General features: G+C 47.5%; 1 protein-coding gene across 1 annotated transcript; it reads right to left on the bottom strand.

The window, feature by feature from the left end:
• Nucleotides 1-601: 601 nt before the first annotated feature.
• Nucleotides 602-25527, bottom strand: LOC127003471 (probable serine/threonine-protein kinase dyrk2). The gene is made up of 11 exons (XM_050870204.1): nucleotides 22822-25527; nucleotides 21220-21298; nucleotides 20578-20644; nucleotides 7170-7283; nucleotides 6653-6743; nucleotides 4852-5022; nucleotides 4062-4191; nucleotides 3449-3593; nucleotides 2812-2917; nucleotides 2308-2414; nucleotides 602-2193 (listed from the first exon to the last, which is right to left on the bottom strand). Exons 1-11 carry the CDS (start codon nucleotides 25246-25248, stop codon nucleotides 2103-2105), a joined length of 3528 nt encoding a protein of 1175 aa, XP_050726161.1. The 5' UTR covers nucleotides 25249-25527; the 3' UTR covers nucleotides 602-2102.
• Nucleotides 25528-26743: the final 1216 nt, after the last annotated feature.

Raw genomic sequence — 26743 nt, 5'->3', positions numbered from 1 at the left:
ATCATTTGCCTGTTACGCGAGCGGTTTCATATAATCTGAATTTAGTTTTTGATATTATAGATTGACATGTTGATGAGAGTCCACCCCTGACAACGGCCCTGCTGACCTCTGTATCGACTGACTCCGCTACGAACGAGTCTCCACTCTCCAGCGCTGGTTCGCCGCCCGTGATGAAGCATCAGTGAAACACTAAGCCGAGACAGCAGTTCAGTCATACAACAATTACATTCCAGTTGAATTTACACTGCGCACATGTAAATTAGTTTTCAAGTCACTGTTGCTGTTAAGTGATATGTGGAACTTACAGCAATATTTCTTTTGAGTGAAGTATGTCTTTATTTAGTTTTTTTAAGTTAATTAAATCTCTTCAAGCGTGTGTGTGTGTGTGTGTTTGAGAGAGAGAGAGAGAGAGAGAGAGAGAGAGAGAGAGAGAGAGAGAGAGAGAGAGAGAGAATCACAGTTCCTCTGTTTATCACAATTACCTTCTAAGTATATTGCACCAAGAAGGCGAGGCCAAGCACCTTACCTGTTCAGCTCCCGGGCAGTGCTGTGCCCGGCTCCTCGCTGCAGCGTGGGGTGGACAGTGAATAGGGAAACAGTGTTATAAAAGAAAATATTTATTGAGGAACAAGTTTTATGTCCTTGGCGATGGTAATTTTTTTTTTTCTAAAGGCAAGAATCTCTTTGGGTTGTCAAAGAAGGAAAATGCCCTCAGTCTATTTCACTTTTATATAAAGCAACCGTATCTACACCAACACGATGTATATCTCAATGTATTTTCGATTCATTGTGTTTTCCTTCTTGGGAAAAATAAATGCACACTAAGAAAAAAAAATCTTTTGGCTGAAGACTCTCAAATATGTATTTCACTATACAATACCTATACAGTATAAATATACTGAGGAAGGTTTCCTGTTGTGGAATTCCCTGTGGGCGACCACTGCCTCTCAGCAGCATCCTCACAGAATATTATTTGCAAATATAGATATATGTATGTTTATTTTTATTTTGTAAAACAATAATCAAAGTATGATGAAAATTTTTACCAAGAGCCACCCGCCTGCAGGGGGAACACCTCCGGCAACTCAACACAACCCTTCAGTTTGCCGCAACACTGATTCAACACCTTATATTAAAATGGAGGCAGCCACTAGTCGGCCGCCCAGTCTGGCACCACAAAGACTGTTGCCGGAGGCGCAGCCCCATGCGATGGGGGGCCTTTGGGTGTCTGTTTGATGCTGGAGCTAGTGAGGCGTGCCTGCTTGGAAGGCCTGAAGAAGGAAGAGCTGGAGGGAGGAGGTGCAGAGCCTCTCCGTGCTGTTAAGTAGTGGTGGTGGAGCGTTCCTTTCCCCGGGTAAGCTGAGACTTTTGTGCAGTGGTAACTTCTTTCCTTCGAGGACTCCAGACCAGCCTGTGGACGCCCGGTGGTAATGCCTGTAGAAGTTCCTTGCCTCTGAGGCTCAGCAGAAATAAATATACATCTTGCTGAGCTGCCGGCCCGACAGACACGCCGGCGGCGGCGCTCGGCGCTCCCGCTGCTCATTACCTCGCCGGCCATTCACTCGTGTTTCCTCACTGCTGCTTCGCCTCGTTAAAACATAACCTTAAAATATACCAACTGATATCTCACAGATAATTACAACTTAATAAACAAAGACATCATAGTTATATGTAAAGTAGCTATCTTAATCTAATTTGCCTCCCTCCCACATAGTTTTCTGTCAATCGGATCCAAAACCATAACAGATGAGAACCTCATTAACTTGGCGACGCGTGGGACAACAGGAACAAATCACCAAAATACTCCTCGTAGCCTCATGAGACATTTTGAAGCTCATCCTTGCGAGAGCGTTTCGTCCCAGATACACAGTTCAGACGTCAGCGTGCTGTGTCTCTACATGTATGCACGTACATAATGAGATTCTTGCATTGCTTTTCCGAGCACTGGTGTCTGTGCAGACGACTGTCTTCTTGAGAAACTAGGTAATACTTGGGCTGTTGTAGAGTCCAGTGGCTGCGGTGCCACATGGGGGAGGCCGGGAGGGCATGAGAGGGAGTGCCAGTCAGGCGGCAGTGCTGTACACGCCCTGGAGCATCTGGCATCACCGTGAGAGGGAGTGGGAACGCTCCCGGTCACCAACGGCGCTGTCCCCTAACCGCTGGTGGGGAACAATTTTGTCGAAAAAAGGATGTCTGAAAGAGGAAGAAGATGACCAGTTAGTGCTGCTTCCATGGGAATATCAGACCAGCCTTAATATCAATGCCATCAATGGTTTTCCTTTAACCTCTGAAACATGTTATTCTCACCTTAGTGCTTCAGCAAGACATATCCTTTGGGACGGCTCATACTCCAACATCTTGCTGATCAGGTCAAACAGTAGCCTGTGGTCTTCACTTGAGCTGAGCTGGTAACTCTGTGGAGGAAGGGAACCCAATATTACCAACCATAAAAGATTCCAACACCTTAAACTGCCCTCAGTCACTCCAGTCACCACTAAAGAACATTCATGAAATTTTGGCTTTTCTGACCTTCAACATTTAAGCTCTAGAAAATGAGTACAGTAAAACCTCTATTCAATGCAAGACAGGTACCACAGAAATTCAAGCAAAATGGAGGTGCTATTTGAAGGATAATTATCAATTTCGGACTGAGGGGACTTCCTCTTTTCTATCATATTTCATTTATTTATTTATTTTTTGCATGCGTGTGTGTGAAGGGGTCAGTTCAAGGGCGCCTTATTAGTAAATCCTTGAAATGAAACGCTCCATGGAGGGTCTGCTGTGCGACAATGTTACTCTGTGCCAACTCACCCTTAAGTACTTGCAGTTAGCCTGGACGTATCTTCCGGCTGAGCTCTTCTCGTCCCACTCCAGCTTGCCAAGGTAGAAGTATTTGGTCCGAGTCTTCCTCCCCATCCTGAAAGAGCGAGAATCAGCACGTCAGTCAACTATAAGAGTCCCTACATTCTTTTTTTTATACTTGAATTAACATTTAAGTCATCAACAAACCTCAGAAGAAAAATATACGACAGGCAAAAGATCATTCCCCTACTTTCTGGATTAGTCTGATTCCTGTTTATCAATTTCCGGTTTGGTCTACATACTTTTCTACCTCATTTTTTTCTTGCCTTGTCTTAACATTTCACTTCCTTACAAGAACTAAAGAACCTCATAACTTTCCTACATAATTTTCTACATCTTCTTACTTCATGCCTTCCCTTAAGACTTTGTTTTCTTACTTGAACAAAAGAACTTCATAATTTTCCTACATAATTCTTAAGATTTTGCTTCCCTACATAAACAAAAGAACCTTGTAATTTTCCTACACAATTCTCTACCACATCTTGTTCTTATTTCATCTTTCATTAGCATTTTGCTTCCTTATAAGAACAAAAGAACCTCAAACACTCTCTTCCCGGTCACAGGAGCAGCAGGGCAGAGGGCGTACCTGTAAGGAATGGGCCCCAGGATCCTCTCCATCATGGCCAGGTGTTCCCGGTTGTCGTGCGTCTGGAAGAGTGTGATGCCCAGGTACAGCTCAAACATGATGCACCCAATGGACCAGACATCACACGGCTGCGACCAACCCAGCTCTGGAAACAATAAAATAGGAATCACATTAACTTTTCCCTTCTCTTCTTCTTGTGTAATGTCCTTAGTTTCCCTTATGGGGTTGGAAGTATTATAAAAACTATTTTCTTTTGACTGTCTTATATTATTACCAGGATCACATTAGCCAGGGAGATGATATTAATGTGTTTAGCTGAAAATCTTGAACTACAACTAAACTGGGAGATGTTGAGTATAACTTGTGATTTATAGAGATTATCAAGACTAGGACAACTGACTATGGAAATTAAGGTTATGGTGATAATAGCAGTGGTGGGGATAGTAGAAGTAGTAGTAGTAGGAAAAGGAGGAGGAGGAGCAGTAGTAATAGTAAAAGTACCATTACTATTATTAACAGTAGTAGTGGTAGTAGCAATTGTGGTAGTAAATAACAACACCCTCCTTGTCACACCATTATTTGCCCTACCGCCACAAGGGTTGCCAACACGTACCTAGGATGACCTCCGGCGCTCTGTAGTGTCTGGTGGAAACGATGGTACTGTGGTGCTCATGGTCGAAGGTGGCGCTGCCGAAGTCAATCAGCTGGATGTCTGTTTTCTTCACTGTCCTGATGTCTCGCTTCTGTGGGGGAAACGAAGACATGCTGAGACTGTTGACGGACATCTTAACATACACATTTCACAAAGCAATAAATATGTAAAAAGGTTCAGAGACAAGATGAATATAGCTGAAGGAAAATAAGGTCACTCAGGGTACGTTCCTACTTGGCAGAGCTGCAGCAAAACCTGTCATCGGCACAGAGAAAAGATGTGAATGCAAGCTCTGTGTCATCCGTACTATTATTATCATTATTATAAGAGACAAAACAGGTAGAGAGGGATGAGTGTTGATACTATAAGCAGCCTGTTCAGCAGCCTCCAAATGCCTGAGATTATAGAAACAGAGGGACTGAGGGATAGGGTAATAAATGTCTTAAAATATACAATCAACAAACATAACTGAGAAGTAAAATGAGTGAAAGCAAATGAGACAGGAGGAGAAGGAGAATGAGAGAATATAGAAGATTATAGAAACAGAGGGATAGAGAGGTAGGGTGATAAATATTTTAAATATACAACCAACAAACAAACATCAACAAATCAAGACGAGTGAAAGCAAATGAGAGAGAAGGAGGAAGAGAAGAGAACGAGAGAATATAGAAGATTATCGAAATGGAGAGACAGAGAGATAGGGTAATAAACACCTTAAAATACAAAACAAACAAACAAACGAGCGACGCACCTTCTTGGGATCGTAGGTCAAGGTGTAGTCGGAGTCAGTGAAGAGGATGTTCTCCGGCTTGAGATCGGTGTGAGTGAGTTTGTTGTCATGGAGGAACTTGACGGCATAACACAGCTGGTAGGCGATGTGTCGGACCTGATCGAGGGAGTACGGACGGTAGTTGTTGTCCTTCTGTATAAGGAGGGAAAGAGACACCACTTGAAATATTCTGAGGTTATGAGGGAGTTACAAGGTCTTCTTCTTCTTCTTTTTGTTTCATGTCCTTATTTTCCCTTATGAGGCTGGCTGGGATGTATGTGGATGAAAATAAAAGGAGGGTTGTTAGTTATTCAAATAGTTGGTAAAGTTAAATACAGGTTGCCAAAGTTTAAAGCCCAAAGTTTAAAGGGTATCTGGACACCTCTCCTCCTGAAATTGACCTCTCTTTCGGCCACCTCTTTGGATTCTTTTTAGGAGCAGCGAGTAGCGGGCTTTTTTTTATTATTGTTTCCTTTTTTTGTGTGCCCTTGAGCTGTCTCCTTTGTTGTAAAAAAAATAATAATAATAAATAAATAAATAAATAAATAATAATAATAATAATAATAATAATAATAATAATAATAATAAATGAATAAAAAAATAAAATAAAATCAGACGCTTTTGGCTCTCACAACAAATATTTCCAAAGGCCACAAAGGAGATTATGTAGTTGGGTCCTCATGGGTTTTTCACATTCATGGTGCAGAAGCCTTGTCAAACATCACTATACTCATACAACTACCCATAGAAATACTAACACAACCTCTAGGGAAGCCTCTGATGTGGGTGTGCAAGCTATGAAATGTGTGAAACTATGGAGCTAACTGTCAAAATTATGTGTGTGTGGGACTTAAAGTGTGGAGAAATAAATATAAATAAGTGAACACATGCTGACTTGAAATAACTAAATCAAAGGCACGAATCTACCTTATAGACTTCCCAGATCCTACATTATTTACATCATCATCCTCAAATTCCTTCCTCTTTACTGTGAGGTTGGTGAGTCAAGGGACACTCACCATGATCACACACTTGAGGAATGAGTGGCAAACTATGGATACATTTGTGGCCAAGAATAGCCAGGCCTAGTTTTTCCCTGCATCACGTGCCAAGTGACTGTGTTAGTGTGGGGACGGTGAAGCCAGCCACTTACTTAGGACACACACACACACACACATGGCCCGGTAGCTCAGTGGATAGAGCATCTGCCTCACAGTTCGATTCCCCGGCTGGGTGAAGATAAATTGGGTTTATCTTCTTTCATGTGTAGCCCCTGTTCACCTAGCAGTGAGTAGGTACGCGACGTCAGGCAAGGAGTTGTGACCTCATTGTCGCGGTGTGTTGTGTGTGAGTGGTCTCAGTCCTACCCAAAGATCGGTACTACGAGCTCTGTGCTCTTCCGTAGGGGAACGACTGGTTGTCTCGAGAGAGACCCGCAGCAGACCAAGAGGTGAATTACACACACACACACATCCATTTGAACTGCATAACCTCCCACTTTATACCCCTTTCATCACATCCCATACAACAATACATTTTATCCATTTCTTGGGGAACTCACTCCCTCAGAACACATACAACAGACACACATATCAACACACGTTAATTGAACTGCATAACCCCTCACTTCTTACTCCTTTCATTACATCCCACACAACAACACACCTTATTCATTTCTTAGGGAACCCACAGACAACTTCAAGCCATCCACTCCCTCAGAAGCATACAACACATACACAAGTTCACAGCACCTAGACGAGAGAGGAGGGAACAAGCAACTTACCAGGAAGTCGAACACACTGAGGCCAAGCATGTCAAAGGCGATGCACACGTGGCCATGATAGTCGAACCAGCTGAGCATTCGGACACACAGGCTGAGAGGGAGGGAACAAAGGGCGTTAGTGAATGTCCTCAGATAGTGTCAAGTACAAGAAGCCACAAATAAATATAAATAAATACTGATACAAAATGAAAGACGGAATAAGTAGAAGGCATAAAAAACATAGAGCCAAGTGCAAAGAGCCATGAAAATAAATCCACAAATAACTTGACTGATATAAAATGAAACTGAATGAAGGAATAAAAGGAATAAAAAGTCTCAAATCAGGTGGACATTCAAGTGGCGGCGGTGTTGTCCTTCAAATAAACTCGTGTGACCTTCCTTCTCATCGTTACATTGCCAAGCTAATAATACTACCACTGTGGTGTGTGTGTGTGTGTGTGTGTGTGTAGCAGATGTGTGGCATGTGTGTGTGTGTAGCAGGTGTGTGGCATGTGTGTGTGTGTGCGCGTCTACTTACTGTTTGTTGTATGGGTCTTTCTCCGCCAGCTTCTCCAGGACATTGATCTCCAGCTTGGCGGCTTCTCTGTACTTCTCCACATTCTTGATGATCTTGAGCGCTATGAACCGATCACTGCAAGACAAGGAACAGGCTGTCAGTACATGTGCCTCAAAATATCATCGCACATCAAAACAACATAATAGAACAGGGGAAGAAGGATGCTGCTGAATGGTAAGGGACACATACTAGACTTATAAAGAGAAAAAGAATGCTGAAAAATGATGAGGAAAGCATAATGGGAGGAGAAAAAGAAAGCTACTCTATGGTAAGGAATACATACTGGGCTTATAAAGAGAAAAATAATGGCACTAAATGTTAAGAAATACATGATGGACTTAGCAGGAGAAAGAGACAGCTATAAAATGATAATGATACATAATAAGAGGAGAAAAGAATGGTGCTAAAAGGGTCAGGAATACATATTGGACTATTCTAATTCTACTTCCGTGTTCCGGGATTGGATTAACTTTCTCGGGTGAAGTAAAAAAATCTTGTGACTGGTGGAAGTAAAATAAGTTGTGAAATTGCCGCACACAAAAACAACAAAATGAGGGAGTGATAGCAGGAGAAATAAGGATGCTGCTAAATGGTTCTGGTGTGTGTTTTGAATGATCGTAATGCCACTCCATGTTCTGGGATTCAATTACTTTCTCTTGTTAGCGACCAGTGAAAAAATCCCTTTGTTTGTTTACATTTTAAGAACAGCATGACCTTGGTACAATCCTTTCTCGAGTTGGAAACGAGTGAAAAAAATGTTTGTATTGTGTGTCTCGACTCTGCCAGGTGAAGAGAGAGAGAGAGTGAGAGAGAGAAAAAAATAACTCCTTGGTACTAAAGGCCAAGTGTCGTCTTTTGCAGCGGTGTGGCAAAAAGTGTTTAGCGCAACTTAAGTCTTTTTCGCACCACTGGAGGGAAAGAAAATGGAAGAGCCACTTATCTTGTATCTCGGCTGTCTTACTGATGGAGAACGGAGGCAAAAGTGACCTTGGTACTATTTTGCAGTTTAATTATTACTGCTGGAGGTGGGCCAAGATAAGTAAACCAGTACAGCGCCCAACTGGACTAAACAAAAGGGAAATAAAATGGAGAAGTGGTGTGTTTTATGTCTTGATCGCCCTTCTTCTAAGAGCAACGCAAAAAATGTTACCTTGGTGGTGCGCATATTAGATTTTTACACGTTTTTTTATGCCTTAGAAGAATATTGAAGTAGCTGGAGGTGAGCCAAGGACTGGACCCCCAATGAGTGCCAATAATCATGTCAAAAGTGGAAAAGAATTTGGGATATGCTTTCTTTTTTACATCTTAATGGGGGAAACAAACCTTGGTAGCAGACATTAGGTTTCCTCGTAATCTTCGGTCTACTAGATTTTCTTTACATTACATTTGACACAAGCGAAAGGTAAGGCAAGGAAAGGACAGCACATCAATATATAATCATGATAACTGTTCTTGGTGTGGAGTTCAATTACGTTTAATGGAAGAGGAGGAGGAGGAGGAAGCCTGTAAAAGGAGGGGAAAACACACACACACACACACACACACACACACACACACACACACTGATTAATTTAGTGGCTCCTGGGCTTTGGGTTTCAGGCATTGAGGGCTTCAGACGTCTCCCTTTGATCAACACTCTTCCCCCAACGCGGCAAAATAATATATGATTCTCCCAATACCTCCGAGTGACTTGTGGCTGCTGTCCTTCTGCTGGGTATTGTGTGGTTGAGGTTGTTGTGGTTGGTGGTGGTGGTGATGATGATGCTTGTGATTAATGGGTGTTGTTAGTGATGGTGGTGAGAATGAAAAAAAGGAAGAAGAATGAGAAATAGGAAGGAAAATGAAGAATGGCAAGTGAGATATGGTGATGAAGGTGATTGGGGAGAAGGAGAAGATTGATATTTCCTCCAGTCAGAACAAGATGATGAGAACGGGAAACAGAAAAGAAAGAATAATGGCGAGTAAGATATGATGATGAGGGGAAGGAGAAAATGAAGATGAGGAATGGTTATCTCCTCCAGCCAGAACAAGGTGATGATGATGATGAAAATGGTGATGCTGAGAATGGGAAAAAGAAAAGGAAATAAGAATGATGAGAAAGATATGATGATGAAGGTGAGGAGAGGAAGGAGATAAAAAAAAGAGGAATGATTTATCTCTCCAAGTCAGAAACAGAAGATTAAGAGGAGGAGGAGGAGGAGGAGGAGGAGGAAGAGGAGGAGAAGAAAGAGGAAGAGGAAGAAGAATGGAGCAATGTTCTAATCCTTCACCACCACAACCACCACCACCATCACCACCACCATCACCACCACTAACACCACCACCACCACCTTTCCCCGGCCAGGTGCGTCGGTAAATAAAGCTTCCCTCAACTTATTTTTGATAACGGAAATAGCGCGAGAGACACCTGGGCGTTGGCAATCTACCCCTTACCCCCCACCTGTCTGTCCTGGGGGAGAGAGAGAGAGAGAGGGAAAGGAATAGATGTCTTGGGGGAGAGAAGAGAGGGGGGGGGAGAGTAAAGGAGATAAGGAGAGAAGGAGGGAGGATAGGAAAGAGTAAAAAAGAGAGAATCCTATGAGCAAGAGGAGAGGAAGAGGGTTAAGGGAGAGACAGAGAGGGAGGAATGGAAAAAAGAGGAGAGAAGAGAGGGAGAGAGAAGGGAGATAAGGAGAGAGGGAGGGAGGGAGGAAGGAATGGAAAGAGTAAAAGAGAGAATCCTAAGAGTGTGAGGAGAGGAAGAAGGGACTTTGAGGAGAAGAGGAGGAGAGAGGAGAGAGACAGAGGGAGGGAGGAATGGAAAAGGGGGTAAGAGACAATCCTAAATGGTAAATTGGATATAGGGAAACTGAGACCCTAAATAATGCTTCAATCCTGATCATGTATTTATTTCTTTATTTTCTTTTTTATAGCAAAGTTAAGTAGTTCAAGGGCAAAAAAAAAGTAAACAAAGTAAAAAAAGGTACAGAATAAAGCCTGCCCACTATAACGTTGCTCCCAAAACAGAAAATTAGAAAAAACAAACAAACAAAAAAAACATCCATATTCGAAATTCATAATACTTGTTTACTCTTCGCTGTTTGCTCACTCTAATGTAACTTTTTGGTGGTTTGTTTACTTTGAGGTTATGAAGGACACGTGAGGGTTTATACTACTACTACTACTACAACTACTCTTTGCCGCGCTGTCCTGCACCCGTATCCACTCCCTGCTACATATCGTTTTAGTAGACCCTGGTGGCAAAGCTCGTTCTGCCCTTATCTCAGGACCTGTCGCGCGGTCTGTGTTATCAAAGGTTATGTGGATGTTAGGCTTCACACGCTCATTACGTCTGCCCGCTATACTGATATTCCGTTTCTCTCAAGTTCTCTTTCTACTGTCTATTTTATCTCTTCCGCGGTATATGTTATCAGAGTGAGTGTATGAGGGTGTTTGCTTCACTACGCTTGTCTCATCCAGTCATAGATGATGCGAATGGGAGAAAGAAGGATGGGGAGAAAGATAGGATGATGAAGATGAGAGGAAGGAGAAAAAAAGAATGGTTATATCTCTCGGTCAGAACAAGATGATGAGAATGGGAAAAATAAAGAAGAATGGTGAGAAAGATATGAAGAAGATGGGGAAGGAGAAAAAGGGAGAACAATGATTATCTCTCTGTCAGAAGAAGATGGTAATGAGAATGGTAATGCCTCGTCTCCTTCACCTTCCCTTCCTACCAACAGTATGCTCGGTATCGTCGACGCTTCCTCCTCCCATCAAGAGCTTCCAAAGGCCGAGAAGGAGATCAGTCTGGTTCTAATGCGCGTTTTTTTTAGGTTCATGGTACAGAAGAAGGGTCATACTACCACCAGGGTCATAAAACTACCCCTGGAAATGCCCGAAACTCCTAGGAAAGCCTTGTTAAATGTATGTGCTTGGGAATCGAGAGGTTTAATATGACTAAATCTTTATCTCAGGGTCTGCCATGAGGTCTGTTACTAGTGAGGGTTCAGAGATAGGTCGAAGTGGGTGGCTGATTCATTACGCTTGGCCTCTGTGCTAATCTCCGACTCCTTGACCTCCCCGCTTCATAATGTACTTCCCATGTCATTCACGAGTGCCAATTACATGATTTACGTGATATACAAAAGTACAGTATGCTCACTACGCTTGGCCTCTGTGCTAATCTCCGACTCCTTGATCTCCCAGCTTCATAATGTACTTCCCATGTCATAAACGAGTGCCAATTACATGACTTGCTTGATATATAAAGCTGGTATATATGAATAGGAGCAGCGAGTAGTGGGCTTTTTTTTTTATTATTGTTTCCTTTTTTTGTGCCTTTGAGCTGTCTCCTTAGTTATAGAAAACAAAAAACAAAAAAACAAAACCCCATTAAGCCCTAGAAGTGTGATTTACGTCTATCTATCTATCTACATCTCCGACGCCATGCTCCCCTGCCTCATAAAAATATAAAAACCTAGCGTGGAAATCTGTGCCGCACGAAGCTTCACCACAACGCCCTCTTCGGTAGTTTGGTCTCTCCGTGTGGCGTCTGGAGTCATACTTTGGGATTAGCCTGTCGACGGGGGCATCCAGGGTACGGTTCGCAGTTTACCGTCCGCAGGTGCCCAACGCGCGGCTCACAGGTAAATGACAACGAACAGGTGGGCGTCTCTCTCTCTCTCTCTCTCTCTCTCTCTCTCTCTCTCTCTCTCTCTCTCTCTCTCTCTCCGGTCAAGAACAAAGAAAACATAAAAAAAGTGTAATAAAGGTGAAAATGAGACCAAGAGAGGAGGAAGAGGAGGAGGAGGAGGAGGAGGAGGAGGAGGAGGAAAAAATAAATACCCTCTGACCTTACTCTTAAAGACTATGTATGAGAGAGAGAGAGAGAGAGAGAGAGAGAGAGAGAGAGAGAGAGAGAGTTGATGAGAGGCATACCTTTTAAACCTACCTTAATTAAAACGCGCCTGTAGGATTACTCTCTCTCTCTTTCTCTCTCTCCCGGCCTATTTTTCCGTCAATTAGCATCAACAAGTCGGCGTAACACAGCCGCTCATTAACAAGCAACACACATACAGGTAAATTGCCCGCCCACGTTATTTCCCTACCTGTACACTTTCCCTTTCACTGATGTTGTGTGTTCGCTAACCATGAGATAATACTGTGATGTCTGTCTGTCTATCTATCTATCTATCTGGTTATCTGGTTCTTGTTCATTCCGTGTATTTTTCTCTGTTTCTATCTATCTATCTATCTATTTATTCATATCTTTAACTGTTTATCTTATTCAGTTGTTCGTGTTCTCAAATCTAATCTCCTCTCTCTTCCCTCCTGCTTTACTTTCTTCTCTTCTTTTCTCTCCTCTTCTCCCTCTCTCATTCTCTTTGTTTGCTTTCCTTCTATTTATTACGTTTTCTCTGTTCCTCCTTTGCTTATTCTGCTGTTTGACTTCCTCCTCTTCTTCCCTTTCTTTCATTCTCTCTCTCTCTCTCTCTCTCTCTCTCTCTCTCTCTCTCTCTCTCTCTCTCTCAGTTTGATTTCCTTCTATTTATTACGCTTTCTCTGTTCCTCCTTTGCTTATTCTGCTGTTTAACTTCCTCCTCTTCTTCCCTTTCTTTCATTCTCCTTTCTATTCTCTTTCTGTTTTCATTTTTGCTATTTCTCTCCTTTTATTCCGTTTTTCACCTATTCCTCCTTTATCTGTCTTTCTTTATCTCCTCATTCACTAACCTTCTGAGCTGGTAATCGTGTTGGTTCAAAGCTCTATTCGTTTATCTCTCTTTTCCTTTCTCCCTTTTTCTTCCTCCTCCTCCATTTATCAGGTGTGTCTATCTACCTATCTTTCCAGAGCTTACGTGGATTCGTTTTCCCCACTGACAATTCTCCGCTTAAAGATGTGAGGTTCAACCATTCTCATTAAGGGAGGGATTAGGTAAGGATAGTCTCTCTCTCTCTCTCTCTCTCTCTCTCTCTCTCTCTCTCTCTAACATGGCCTTTGGGAGAGATTAATGTTACCTTTTCTAATATATAAACGTGAGGAGGTTAGGTAGGTTGGTAGGTAGGTAGGGAGGAAGATAAGGGAGGGAGGCAAGGAGGGAAAGGTTAGGATATAACTGAGATGAGGGAGGGATAGGGAGGGAGGGAGGGAGAGAGGAGGGAAGGAGGAAAAGGTTAGGATATAACTGAAAAGATGAGGGAGGGAGAGGGAGGGAGGGAGTGGAGTTTGAAGTGGAGGGAAACAGGAAGGACAAGGTGAGGGAAAAATTGGAGGAGAGAAAAAGGAAATGTATGAGGAGAGGAAAGAGAAAAAGGGAAGGGAAGGTAAGGTAAGGGAAAGTCAGGGTAGGGAAGGTAAGGTAAGGTAAGGTAAAGGAAGGGAAGGGAAGGGAGGCAAGGCAAGGGAAGATAAGGAAATAGAAGGGAAGGGTAAGGATCGGAAGGGAAAGTCAGGGTAGGGAAGGTAAGGAAAAGGAAGGGAAGGGAAGGAAGGTAAGGCAAGGGAAGATAAGGAAAGAGAAGGGAAGGGAAGGGAAGGGGAGGAGAGGTGAAGGGGAGAGAAGGGCACATAAAAAAAGAGGAAGAGGAAGCAACAGGAATATGAGATGATGCGCGTGGGAGGTAAAGAAGGGAAGAAGAGAGAAGGGAAGAGGAGGAAGAAGAATGCGGAGAGAGGACACAGTGAGAGGAAGGGATGAGAGAGACAGGATAAAAACGAAGGGAGGAGGAGAGGGAGAGAGATAAAAGATGAAGACAAACTGGGATGGAGGGAGAGGAAACATGGAGACCGCGGAAGAAAAGAGATAAGAGAACTGATAAAATGAGGAAGAGGAGGAGAGGGAAAAGGAAAAGATGGGGACAAACAAGGATGCAGGGAGAGGAGGGGAAAAGTGGAGGGAAGAGAGAGGAGGAGGAGGAGGAGGAGGAGGAGAGATGAATAAAGTGAAAAGAAACTGAATGGAAAAATGGAGAGAGGAGGAGAGAGGAGGAGGAGGAAGAGAGAATGAATGTAGAGGAGATGGATGGAAGGGCGGAATAGAATGATTGATAGAGGAGAGACAGACAAGAAAGGTGGAGGAGAGAAAAGGATGAGAAGAGGAGGAAGAGGAGGGATGAAGGGGAGAGGGAAGAGAGAGAGAGGTCAACGGGAATACGGGAAAGAAAGTTTGACCATAAAGACGCAAAAAGCTTAATACTCTTCCCTTTAGTTCTGATGAAAAGGTTAAAAGTTCACTGTTATCCTTTCTTTTTCATATCTATTCAATCTCCTGTCTTCCCGCGCTGATCACAAGTTTTCATTTACGTAAATTAGGCGGTTAAGCTCCTCCCCCATCCTCTGATTGACTGCCGTTTAAAGGGAAAGACGCGTGATTGGTGGGTTTCCGCGCTGAGTGGGTAAAAGGGGCGGGGCTTACGTGCCAGGCTAACCAAAACAGACAGGATGAGGAGTAAAGTGCGGCATCCAATCTTTCTTGCTCCTCCTCCTCCTCTTCTGCTTTTTTCACGTGTTTACTCCACTTTCCTCCTCTCCTTTGTCTCCTTATCTCTCCCCTTCTTCTCCATACCTCACTCCTATCACCAGATCGTCTCCCGCCTCTCCATCTCTCTCTCTCTTCCTTCTTCTCTTTTTCCCTTCCTTCTTCTCTTTTTCCCTTCCTTCCTTCCTTTTCGTCTATTCGCGTGTTGCATGAGAAGATTTGCATGACAGTACCCTCATCCCAGAAACCTGAATACCAACACACACACACACACACACACACGGGCACGAACATGCAAACCAAAAATATGCAATGCTTTATGAGGCATTTTGTGTGTGTGTGTGAGTGTGAGTGTGTTGAGGGGCTATATAAATACTACCCAAGAGGGGATCAGGGTGTTGGCAGCTGTACACACACACACACACACACACACACACACACACACACACACACACACACACACACACACACAAGGCTAATTACCTATACTGACGAAGTGACTAAGAAGAAGAAGAAGAAGAAGAAGAAGAAGAAGAAGAAGAAGAAGAAGAAAAAAGACGAAAACTGAAAAGAAGACAAAGACCACGAAGACGAAAAAGAAAACAAAGAAGAGGAAAAGGAGGAAGAAAAGGAGGAGGAGGAAGAGGAAGAAAGGCACAACAATAAACACAAGCAGCCTCGGCCTCACCAAAACAGAAGGAAGGCAAGCAGGCGAGACAGACACCGCCGAGAGAGAGAGAGAAAGAGAGAGGGAGACAGAGACGGAGACAAAGAGGGAGAGGGAGAGGGAGGGAGAGAGAGAGAGGGGGGAGGGGGCGAAGGAAAGACTGCCAACTCGAGGTTTATCTACGGCGTGGCGCGGGAGGCTAAGCATTTTTGGCCCTGCAAGGCTCGGCGCACCCCCCCCCTCCTCCCTCCTCCTCCCCAACCCCCCTCCTCCTCCACAATCTTGTCCCTGTGGCGTTCCTGCTTACGACTACGACGGAGGAGTGGAGGAGAAGGAGACGAAGGAGACTGAAAGGGAGGAAGGAAGGAAGGAAGGAAGGAAGAAATGGGAGGAGGCGAAGGAGAGTGAAGGGAGGAAGGAAGGAAGGAATGGGAGGCGAAGGAGAGTGAAAGGGAGGAAGGGAGGAAAAAGTGGGTGGAGGCAAGCATGGAGGAGGAGGAGGAGGAGGAGGGCGAAGGAGAGTGAAAGGGAGGAAGGGAGGAAAAAGTGGGTGGAGGCAAGCATGGAGGAGGAGGAGGAGGAGGAGGAGGAAGAGGAGGAGGAAGACGAGGAGGCGGAAGAAGAGGAGACGTAGAAGGGAGTGAGGGAAGAAACTCCACTGGATCGATGTGCAAATTCTATCTAAATTATAAACTCAATACTAATCTTATGCACTACTTCATAATAACTACTACCACTACTGCCACTACCACCACTACTACTACTACTACTACTACTACCACTATCAATCATCTCTAACTCACCATAATAAATTGACCTCACTTGACCTGACCTAATTGCGCGTCAAGGTTAAAAGGACGTAAAACAGGTGAAGGGAAGGAAGTGGAGGAGGAGGAGAAGGAAGAGGAGGAGGAGGAGGAGGAGGAGGAGGAGGAGGAGGTGGGGGGATCGTTCAAGCTAGTGGTCTCCTGAGAGGGTGTTGCACAAAATCACCCTCCCCTCCTTCTCTCTCTCTCTCTCTTCCAAGACGCATGATTTCTTTTGTTTACACTACGTTGTCTCCTTAACACACACACACACACACACACACACACACACACACACACACACACACACACACACACACACACACACAAAGTGGCGTCGTTTCCTTATTATCTCATTGGGGCCAAAATGACATAAGTTTGTCTCATCGTTCCTTCTGTTTACTCGCCTTAACTGTCCCCTAACTTAACCTCAAACGTCTTTTAACCCGCTCTTTAAAAAAACGTTCCCTTGACACTCGATGCGGCGTTCTTAAGGCCTTCATCAAAACGTTTCCTTTCATCTATACAAACGTTTCCTTTAACCCAATAAAAACGTTTGCATAATCCTTTGCACACGTTTCTTAGCCTTTCAAACGTTTCTCTAATTTTTTACAAACGTTTATTAAGTTTCCAAACGTTTATCTAATCCTTTAAAAACGTTTCTTAGCCTTCCAATCCTTTGCAAACGTTTCTTAGCTTTCCAATCCTTTCCCTAACCCTATGCAAACGTTTCTGAATCTTCCAATCATTTTCTAATCCTTTGCAAACGTTTCCCAACCTACAAACGTTCCTAATCTCTCTCCCAAACGTTCCCCTGACTCCCTAAATCGTTCCTAGTCCCTCAATCCCACAGAAGTTCGTCGGCCACACAGGGTTGGTGGAGTGGCCATGGCGGAGAGTAGATTGGTAAGTTTCCCGTCGTGAGCGCAGCGTAGTGGGGCCCCTTTGTCTTATCTCCTCCCCGCGGCCTGAACGTCAACGGGAGATTAAGTTATCGAGAGGAAGGAGGGAGAGGAGAGGAGAGGATAAGAGAAGAGAGAGGAGGACTAAGGGAGGTTGGAGAGAAGAGAGAAGTTAGGAGGACTAAGGGAGGTTGGAGAGAAGAGAGAAGTTAGGAGGAAGGGAGGCAGAGGAGAGAGGAGGAGGGAAAGTTGAAGAGAGATGGGACGGAAGGAGGAAGGGAGGCTTGAGAGGAGAGAAAAGTAAGAAGGAAAGGAGAGGAAAGAAAGGAGAATGAAAAGAGGTTAAGAAGGAGAGAGTAAACATATGGGATACAAAACATAGAGGATACAAAAGAGAGAAGAGAAGAGAGATGGGAGGGAAGGAGGAAGGGAGGCTGGAGAGGAGAGGAGAGGAGAGGAGAAAAGTAGAACTATATGAGCCACAAGGGATGCCAGCGAGAGGAAGAAGAGGAGATAAAAAGGAGACAACACAGAAACGAGAGAAAGAGGGGGAGGAGGAACGAAAGGAAGGAAGGTAAAGCGAACACAGATAAAAAAGCAAAGAGAACAGAGAGAGAGAAGGGAGGAGAAGGAAGATACGGAGAAAGATGAAGCATGGAAGATCAGGCAACAGAAACTCAACTAGCATTAAAACGAACCAACCAGCTTGATGAGTTTTTCAATCAATTCCACAAGTTCTTTAGTGACCTTCCGTAGCTTCGACCGCTCAGTTCATTCCCCCTAACGGTCAACACTCCCCCTGCGGCTGCTCCTCACTATTCTGACCTTTTTCTTAGGGTTAAAGGCAAGTTTTTTAGGACTAAGAGGAAGTAGGCATAGAAGGAGGAAGAGGAGGAGATTGAATAAGAGATGAGAATTAGGAGATGAACATGAGGAAGAGGAGGAGGAGAAGGAGGAGAAAGAGGAGATTGAATAACAGATGAGAAGTAGGTGAACATGAGAAAGAGGAGGAGGAGGAGGAGGAGAGAAAGAGGAGGAGATTGAATAAGAGATGAAAAGTAGGAGATGAACATGAGGAAGAGAAGGAGGAGGAGGAGGAGGAGAGACAAAGAGAGTGAAGATAGGGAGAAGATAATAGCGTGCTCTTCTTTTTCCTCCTCCTCCTCCTCCTTCTTCTCTTCTTCCTCCTCTTCCTCTTTCTGCCAAAACAAAAGAGCAAAGCCTCGCCAAGTAAACCTGTTGCCTACCTTATCGTCTCTCTCTCTCTCTCTCTCTCTCTCTCTCTGCTACCCTTTGTAATACGTCACTTTCCAAACGGTTGAACTATTATTTTCAGCCTTCCCAACGGCACACAAATTCATCACCATCATCATCATCATTGTTACTATCCAGAATACAATGGCGGTACATACATAAAAGAATAAATCGGTTGTATGTATGTATGTATGTATGTATGTATGTACGATTACGGTGGTGTATGAATGGTCTGCAACACGTTGAAAGTGCCCTGTAAAGTTGCATAATAATAGAGTGCATAAACATCAACGATAAATACGCAATGGGTGTGAATTATGCATGTAAACAGATCAATAAAGGGATGATGCAATAAATAAACACACAACACAGGGGGAAACACGTGCAAAAAGTAGGTGGATAAAAAAAAAAAAAAAAAAAAAATAAATAAATAAATAAATAAATAAATAAATAAATAAATAAAAAGGAAGCAGAAATGAGTAGGTGATGATGCGTGAGTGAGTGAGTGAGTGAGTGGGTCGATGAGATAGGATGAGTGAGTGTTGGGATGAAAAGATGGATGAGTTAGAGAGTGAGTGTGTGAGTGAGTGAGTGAGTGAGTGTTGGGATGAAAAGATGGATGAGTTAGAGAGTGAGTGTGTGAGTGTGTGTCAGTGAGTGAGTGATGAGTGAGTGGGTCGATGAGATAGGATGAGTGAGTGTTGGGATGAAAAGATGGATGAGTTAGAGAGTGCGTGGGTAAGTGTGTGTGTGAGTGACTGAGTGGATGGATGCGAGATAAGATGAGTGAATGAGTGAGTGAGAGGATAGAGTGATGGGATTAAAGGGAAACGCAATGAGAGAGATATGGTGAAACGAGATGATGGTGATGATGATGGTGAGATAAAGCAGTGAAATATAATAACGAGGTGAAGAGCTAAAGACAGAGGGGCTAATGAGGGGACGAGCTGGGGATGCGGTCTCTAATTACAGTGATCGATGATGAGGGGATAAGGAGGGGGTGTAAGGGATGGTATGAAGGGAGAACCTACGCCATACAACTATACACTCCTACGGTCTTTCCTTCTCGCACACCTGTACCTACCTTCACACGCTAACCCACTCCCTCTTCTTACTATACCCTTGATTAAAAAAAAAGAAAAAAGAAGAAGAAGAAGAAGAAGGGAGAGAGTGAGTATCAGGAATCAGTGCTTTTATGAATGTGATGAGGTGTGAAGGGGTATGAGGGGGTATAAGGGGGGAATGTGAGTATCAGAGGTCAGTGCTTTCATGAATGTGATGGTATGAGGTATGAGGGGGTATAAGGGATGGGGGTGAGTATCATAGGTCAGTGCTTTTATGAATGTGATGGTATGAGGTATGAGGGGGTATAAGGGATGGGGGTGAGTATCAGATATCAGTGCTTTCGTATATGTGATAGTATAAGGTGTGAGGGTAGTGAGGGAAGACTAGAAGGAAAGATAAGGGATGAAAGAAGGAAGGGTAGAAAGAAGAGAAGAGAGAAGTAGATGTATAATTGTTTAATGGGATGTTAGCGAAAGAAAAGAAGAGAAAAAGGAGACAACACAGGAAGGAGAGCATGAGGTATTAGTGCTTCCATACATGAGGCGATATAAGGGTGATGGAGGTGCTGTGAGGGATGGGTCGAGTATCAGGGAACAGTGCTTCCATACATGTAAGGCGATATGAGGGTAGTGAGGGAAGGGGTGAGGCTTAAGGATTAGTTTTCCATACATGAGGCGATATGAGGGTAAGGGCTGTGAGGGAAGGCGAGCATCGGGTATCAGTGCTTCATACATGTAAGGCAATATGAGGGTAAGGGCTGTGAGGGAAGGCGAGCATCGGGTATCAGTGCTTCATACATGTAAGGCAATATGAGGGTAAGGGCTGTGAGGGAAGGCGAGCATCAGGCATCAGTGCTTCATACATGTAAGGCAATATGAGGGTAAGGGCTGTGAGGGAAGGCGAGCATCAGGCATCAGTGCTTCATACATGTAAGGCAGTATGACGGTAAGGGCTGTGAGGGAAGGGGTTAGTAAAAATTAAGAACCTTTGCTTCCATACATGAGGGCAATGAGGGAGGAGGGAAGGGGCAGGCATCAGGTATCAGTGCTTTATACATGAGGCGATATAAGGGTAAAATGGGGTGGTGAGGGAAGGGTTAAGCATCAGGTATCCGTGTTTCATACATGAGGCAATATAAGGGTAAGGGGGGGGAGGGAGAGGGGAGGGTCAAGCATCAGGCATCAGTGGTTCATACATGGCCTCAGGTGTTGTACTTACTTCTGCAGGTCCCGACACTTGACCACCTTGCCGAACGTTCCCTCGCCCAGCGTGGAAATGATCTTGTCTGCAAGAGAGCAAGGAGGAGGGTGAGGCGGCGACGCACTGGAGCCTCGGAGCCGCCCGGCCATCTAAAGCAACAGCTACGTTACTCGCGGGGGCAAAACAACACAACCAAGAAAGACTTTAGGTGAAACAAAAAAAGGAAAAAAATAGACAGCTGAAATACTCGTTCAAGAGCATAAGGGATGATTAGAGGGTAATAATTATACAATGAATAATCTGTGTCGCCCTTTCCTCTCTCGTAAGTTTCAACAACTTTTCTTTTCAGCGAAAAGCCCAAGTGGCGAGAGCGAGAAAGATAGTGAGAGAGTGAGAGAGAGAGAAGGGGGCGTGTCTAGCTAGAGTGTGAGTGTGAAGCCAATGGGAGTGAGGACTGAGAACAGGTGTGTGTGTGAGTGTGTGTGTACCTGTGTGTGTAGGTGTGTGAAGGCATGGGTGTGGGCGTGTGTGTGGAGCTAGTGAGTGTGTGGGGAGAGGATTGTCTGGTGTTGGCAAGGAGGAAGTATTGAAGGAACTGTCAAAGAGGAACTAGCAGGAGAAACAAAAATAAATATAAAACAGGGAGTCTTATTCACGAACATCTATCTTGCAGCACGTCGCCACTGCGGTATATCAGGTGTCCTTCTTCGTCATCTTCGACTGAGGGTGCCCGTGAACTCTGCATGGTGCCAGGAGGTGCCCAGGACGCCGCCACCACCACCAGCACACACCCGCAAGACACAAGCAGCACCAAGGAGGAGGAGGAGGAGGGGCGTGACGGTCGCGTTGGGGCATCAGAGGTGTGGTTGACACGTGGGTGAGCGCCACAGCCATGGCACACGACGAACCGCAGGGCAACAGGCCACCAACAAGACAGATAAGAGGGGAGAAGGCAACATGGTGGCCGCTATCAGAGGGGAGCCACGGTGGCCACACACCATGGCAGCACGCACACTCAGGCCACGCCGGTGCTCTCTCCAACACATGACTCTAGAAAACACTGACTCAAGGAAATACAGAATGTCACACTCAAGGTACTCATGCTACGCCGTCCCTCAGGAGGCAAGAACCAGTGACTACTACTGCCGATGACTGCGACTGGCGGTGGCCTGCGGGGGGGTGAGTGGCTGCACGCACGCACGCACGCACGCACACACACACACACACACACACACACACACACACACACACACATGCACATACATACTTTATCTCTCTCAGGCAAGCAGGTGCAGTGAAAAAATGACACACACACACACACACACACACACACACACACACACACACACACACACACACACACACACACACACACACACACACACAAGAGCATAAAATAACAGATCATAAAATATCACTCACACACAACATTCACACGCAAAAGATCAATTAAAAGATATGCATTCAAAAATCATAAAAATCATAATTGTATCATGAAGTCAAAAGAGTATATTGGAAGGAAGAGAGGGAGGGAGGGAGGGAGGAGGAAGGTGATGGTGAGGGAAGGGTAGGGAAGGACTGATGGGATGGAAAGGAGAGGAACAGGAGAGGACACTGAACACATAATCAAAGGGACATACTTTCTAATGGAGTGCTTTTAGAGGTGGAAATCCCAGCAAGATGAACACAACATTGACCCCAAACGCTGAGACGCCAATGTTCCAGCCCGGTTATGGTTCCCTCTAACACACGTACACACGCACAAACACGACGAAGGCGCGGAAGGGGCGTGCTTACTCGCGGCGGTGTGCTTCTTTTAACTCCCGAAGAAGGGCACAGACGGATTCGCGAAGAGGTCAAAGGGCGCAAAGGGGAAAAGGGAAAGGGGATGAGAAAGGGAAAGTGAATGAGGAAGGGTAAGATAGGTGAAGGGAAGGGAAAAGGGATGAGAAAGGGGAAGGAAGAGGAAGGGAAAAGGAGAAGATAGGGAAGTAGAAGGGAAAGAGGAATGGCAAAGGGATGAAAGGGAAATGGAAAGGGGAGAGGAATGGCAAAAGGATGAAAGGGAAATGGAAAGGGGAAGAAGAAGGGGAAGAGGAAAGGGAAGGAACGACCACGCGATGCCGGCAGGTGAGAAAGACGACTGATCGACGGATGGGTACGAATGACAGCCAGGTGAAGGAGGAGGAGGAGGAATGGGGGGGGGACGGGGGAGGGGGGCGAGGCGGCAGGGGACGGAGGAGGGGCGGGACCACTACTCACGCTACTTGTACTGCAGAAGGAGTAGTGGTGCTTGGTCTTCCCGCCGTAGTCGTGGATGCCGAGGAGGTCTAGCACGGTGGACTTCTTCGGGGGCGGCGGCGGCGGCACCACGGAGGACCCCAGCAGCGAGGAGGTGGAGGCCGAGGCGGAGAGGGACGAGTTGGTGGTCTTGGAGTGGGGGCCGTTGTTGTGGAGGTCGTGGTGAAGGTCGTCCTCTACGTCCAGCTGCGCGCGGTACTTGGCGAGCGCGTAGGAGGTGTCCAGCAGGTCCTTGTGCTTCGAGCGGGGATTGGCGGAGCTGGCGACGCTGGTCTTGGGCTTGACGGAGACGGAGGCGCTGAGGGTGTGCTCCAGGGGCGACGCGGGGCTCACGGCGGGCACGTAGCCGATGGTGGGGTCGCTCAGCACGCCGTTGTTGGTGGGGGTGGCGGTGGAGGTGTTCTGCTGCTGGGTTGTGTTGGACTTGGCGTTGGCAGCCTTGGCGTCCAGCGAGCTGGTGGTGGTGTTGTTGCTGGTGTTATTAGAAGTGGAGGTGGTGGTGGTGGTCGTCGTGGCGGTGGTGGTGGAGGAGGAGGTCCTGGGGGCGTCGGTGTCGTACTTGGAGGCGAGGGCGAGGCGAGGCTTGAAGGTGGTGAAGGTGTACTCGTGCTCGGGCTCCAGGTAGCTGCTGGACACCTTGATGGTGGGCGTGGGCGGCGTGGGCGGCGTGTGCAGGCCATAGTGGCCGCCGCCGTAGTCCACGACGGTATGGTAGGACTTGCTGGTCTCCAGGAGGGGGTGGTGGTAGCGGCGCTCCTCGGAGGGGGAGCGGAAGAGTTCCGTGTTATAGGTGCGGGTGAGGGCGAGGGAGGAGGGCTTGGTGGGCCTGATGCTGTTGGTAGTGGCGGCGGTGTAGGTGGCGGTGGAGGTGGTGGAGGGGCCGCCGCCGGGCCGCTCCCGCGTGGTGGCCTTGGCGAACACGATGGGCGGGTCGTACAGCACGTACTTCTCGGAGTCCGGCGTGCTGTGCTGCGACAGCGTGTCCGAGGTCTTGGCCGAGGCCTTGGCGATGGCCGACAGCACGTCCCCGGCGGAGGCGCTGCCGTACACCTTGCGCGGCGGGCCCTGGCTGCCCTCGTCGTCCTGGAAGGCGCTGAAGGCCGTCACCTTGGCGGCCATCTCCTTCACCTGGTCGTAGCGCAGCTTGTGCTCGCCGGTCCCCGACGACTCGCCGCCGCGCTTCAGGAACTTCCTGGACGAGTTGTTCGAGCCGAGGTTCTGCAGAACGTTGAGCGGCAGCGAGTACATGTTGATGAGCTGCGCCCGCTCCTTCCGGCGCTGCGACTCGTCGGCGATGCTGTCGGGCGTGGCGGAGGAGGTGGTGCTGCCCGTGTCCGTGTCCAGCGTGGCGGTGGACAACCCAGAGTACCGCTTGATGATGGAGCTGGTGCTCTCCCGCCCCTCGGAGGCCTCGGGCACAGTCACGGGCCGCGAAGGACGCTGCCGGCCCGAGGCGCTGATCAGGGAGTTGTCTCCGTGCCGCCGCCGCAGCTGCGGGCTGAGGTTGCTCCCGACGCCCACCCTCCTGCTGCTGTCGGCCTCGAAGCAGCGCTCCATCACGTTGGGGGACCCCGAGGCGTACTGCGACCAGTAGTCGGTCTTCTTGGCGCAGTCATTCTTCCTCAGCACACTCAGCTCGTCAGAGGCCTCGTCCTCCTCCACGCAGCGGTCCGACCCGAGGGTGCTCTTCTTCAGGAAGCGGCTGGGCTTGTAGCGTGACCCGATCTTGTCATAGTTGGGCGACGGCGCCGAGAGGGAGAGGTACGCGCTGCCCAGGCCGTAGTCTGAGGACAGGGAGTCCGAGGTCGTGCGGCCATAGGTGGGCCGCACGCCCCCGCTGCCATACCTCTTGCGCGGCGTCAGGTCGCTCCTGTCGTAGTCTGAGCTGCCGTAGTCACTCTTGAAGGTGGAGAAGGAGGAAAAGGAGGCAGACGGGGCGAGGGCGTGGCCACTCCTGGCGCCCGAACCCATGCCGGAGCCATACCTCGGCGTCGCCCCCGAGGAGGTGCCGCTGCGGAGGTGCGGCGAGCTGGGTTCATAGCGCGACGTCTTGGCCTTCACGTCGCCGTACAGCGACGCGGACTTGTAGTCGTTGTAGCGCGGCGTGTCGTCGTAGCGACTGTACTTGAGCAACATCGGGTCGGTGGTGGAGCTGGCGGTGGAGTACGTGGCGGCGGTGGAGTTGACGGCGGCGGAGGAGGAGGCGGCGGTGGAGCGGTGCGGGGGCGCGCGGTCGTCCCCAGCCTGGGAGGCGGCCCGGACGCGGGAGGCGAACTTGCTGAAGAGGTTGGAGCAGCGGTTGAGAATGTCGCCGCCCGAGTCGTGAAGGATGCTGGTGTACGAGGTGGTGGCGCTCCTGCCGTACTGCTGACGGGTGCGCCCGCTCATACTGCCTCCCGCCCCGCCCCACGCCCTCACGGCAGCATAGCACACGTCACTTCACACGGCCATTTGCAGGCGTACAGGTGACACGGATCTGGGCCCAGTCCAAGAAAACCCTTTGTTGTTCAATGGTTGTTTACCTTTTGTTTCCGCGGGGCAGAAAACACGTGTCCCGCGGCCCTGCCCCACTCCGCCCTGGACAGGCGGCGACGAGGCGGGAAGGGCAGGAGGTTACCAAGGCGAGAAGTGCCCGGCAGAGCGGCGTCTCGTGCGGCAGGTAAGGGCGTGAGCCAAGTGTAACTGAAGCAGACCACAGCAGCGGGCCCGCCAGGCACGACCACGGCCCGGAGGGTAAAAATACCCGGGGCGCCGGCCCGACCCCTGGCGGTGGCGGTGGTGGTGGTGGTGGTGGTGCCATGCCCGCCAGTGCCACGCGCCCCCACCTTCCAGCTTCCCCACCACGCCGCCGCCGCCTCCCCCCGCATCCCCGTGATAAATAAGCTGCCCTCCAACGCGAGGCTGACGTCTATATCACGCCTGCATCCCGGCTCCCGCTCCCTACCCTCGGCAGGCCTCGCTTCCCTGGGGCACCGTCGCCATGTGCCGCGGCGCCACCAAAACACTGCGCACTCACGACAGCGGTCCCCGAAGTCCCCACGATGAACACCAATGCACCGCAACAAAGGCAACAACAACAACAACAACAACTATTACCACAACACCAACTCCTACTACATCAATGACTTCCCAACAAGGATTTCCCAGCTATCTTTCCTCGTGACTCAGGGAAAAGGGGAGGTGAGGGGAACGGGGAAGAGTGAGTGATGGGGAGGAAGAGGGTGTGGACGGTGAGGGAGGGAGGGAGGGAAGAGAGGGGAAGAGTGCACTGAGAGGCGACAGAAAGAACGAAGGAGGAAGAAGGAAACAGACTGATGCAAAAGGAGGAGAAGGAAGAGGACGAGAAGGCAACGCACGAGATGAGGAAGGGAGGAGACGAGCAAAAAGAGAGGAGAGGAAGAGGACGAGGAGGAGGAGGAGGAGGAGGAGGAGGAGGAGAGGAGGTACCCACACATCAGCTCATTACCAAGGGATTATTTTGGGTCGGAATGAGGCAGGCGAGTCACCCTCCAGCCAGCATCCGCCCCAGGGAGACAACCACGAACTCTCCTCCTCCTCCTCTTCCTACTGACGGGGCGTGGTGTGTGTGTGTGGGGGGGGCAAGGGGGGGTGAAGAGATGGGGGGGGGGGGGGGTAGGTATGAGGACAACACGTGGTCGGAATCATTCTCCTCTTTCCTCAAGGCCGCCGCGTCATGCCAATGCGATGATACACGAGGGTAAGTAGTAGTAGTAGTAGTAGTAGTAGTAGTAGTAGTAGAAGAAGAAGAAGAAAAAAGAAGGGAAAAAGAAGTAGAAGTAAAAGAAGAAGGAGAAGGAGAAGAAGAAAGAAGAAGAAGAAAAAGAAGTAGAAAAAGAAAAAGAAAGGAAAAAAGAAGTAGAAG

Source organism: Eriocheir sinensis, chromosome 25 (genome assembly GCF_024679095.1).
Source record: "Eriocheir sinensis breed Jianghai 21 chromosome 25, ASM2467909v1, whole genome shotgun sequence".
Classification (NCBI taxonomy): Eukaryota; Metazoa; Arthropoda; class Malacostraca; order Decapoda; family Varunidae; genus Eriocheir; species Eriocheir sinensis.
The sequence above is the reverse complement of the archived record's forward strand: the minus strand, read 5'-3'. Positions and strand labels throughout refer to the sequence as shown.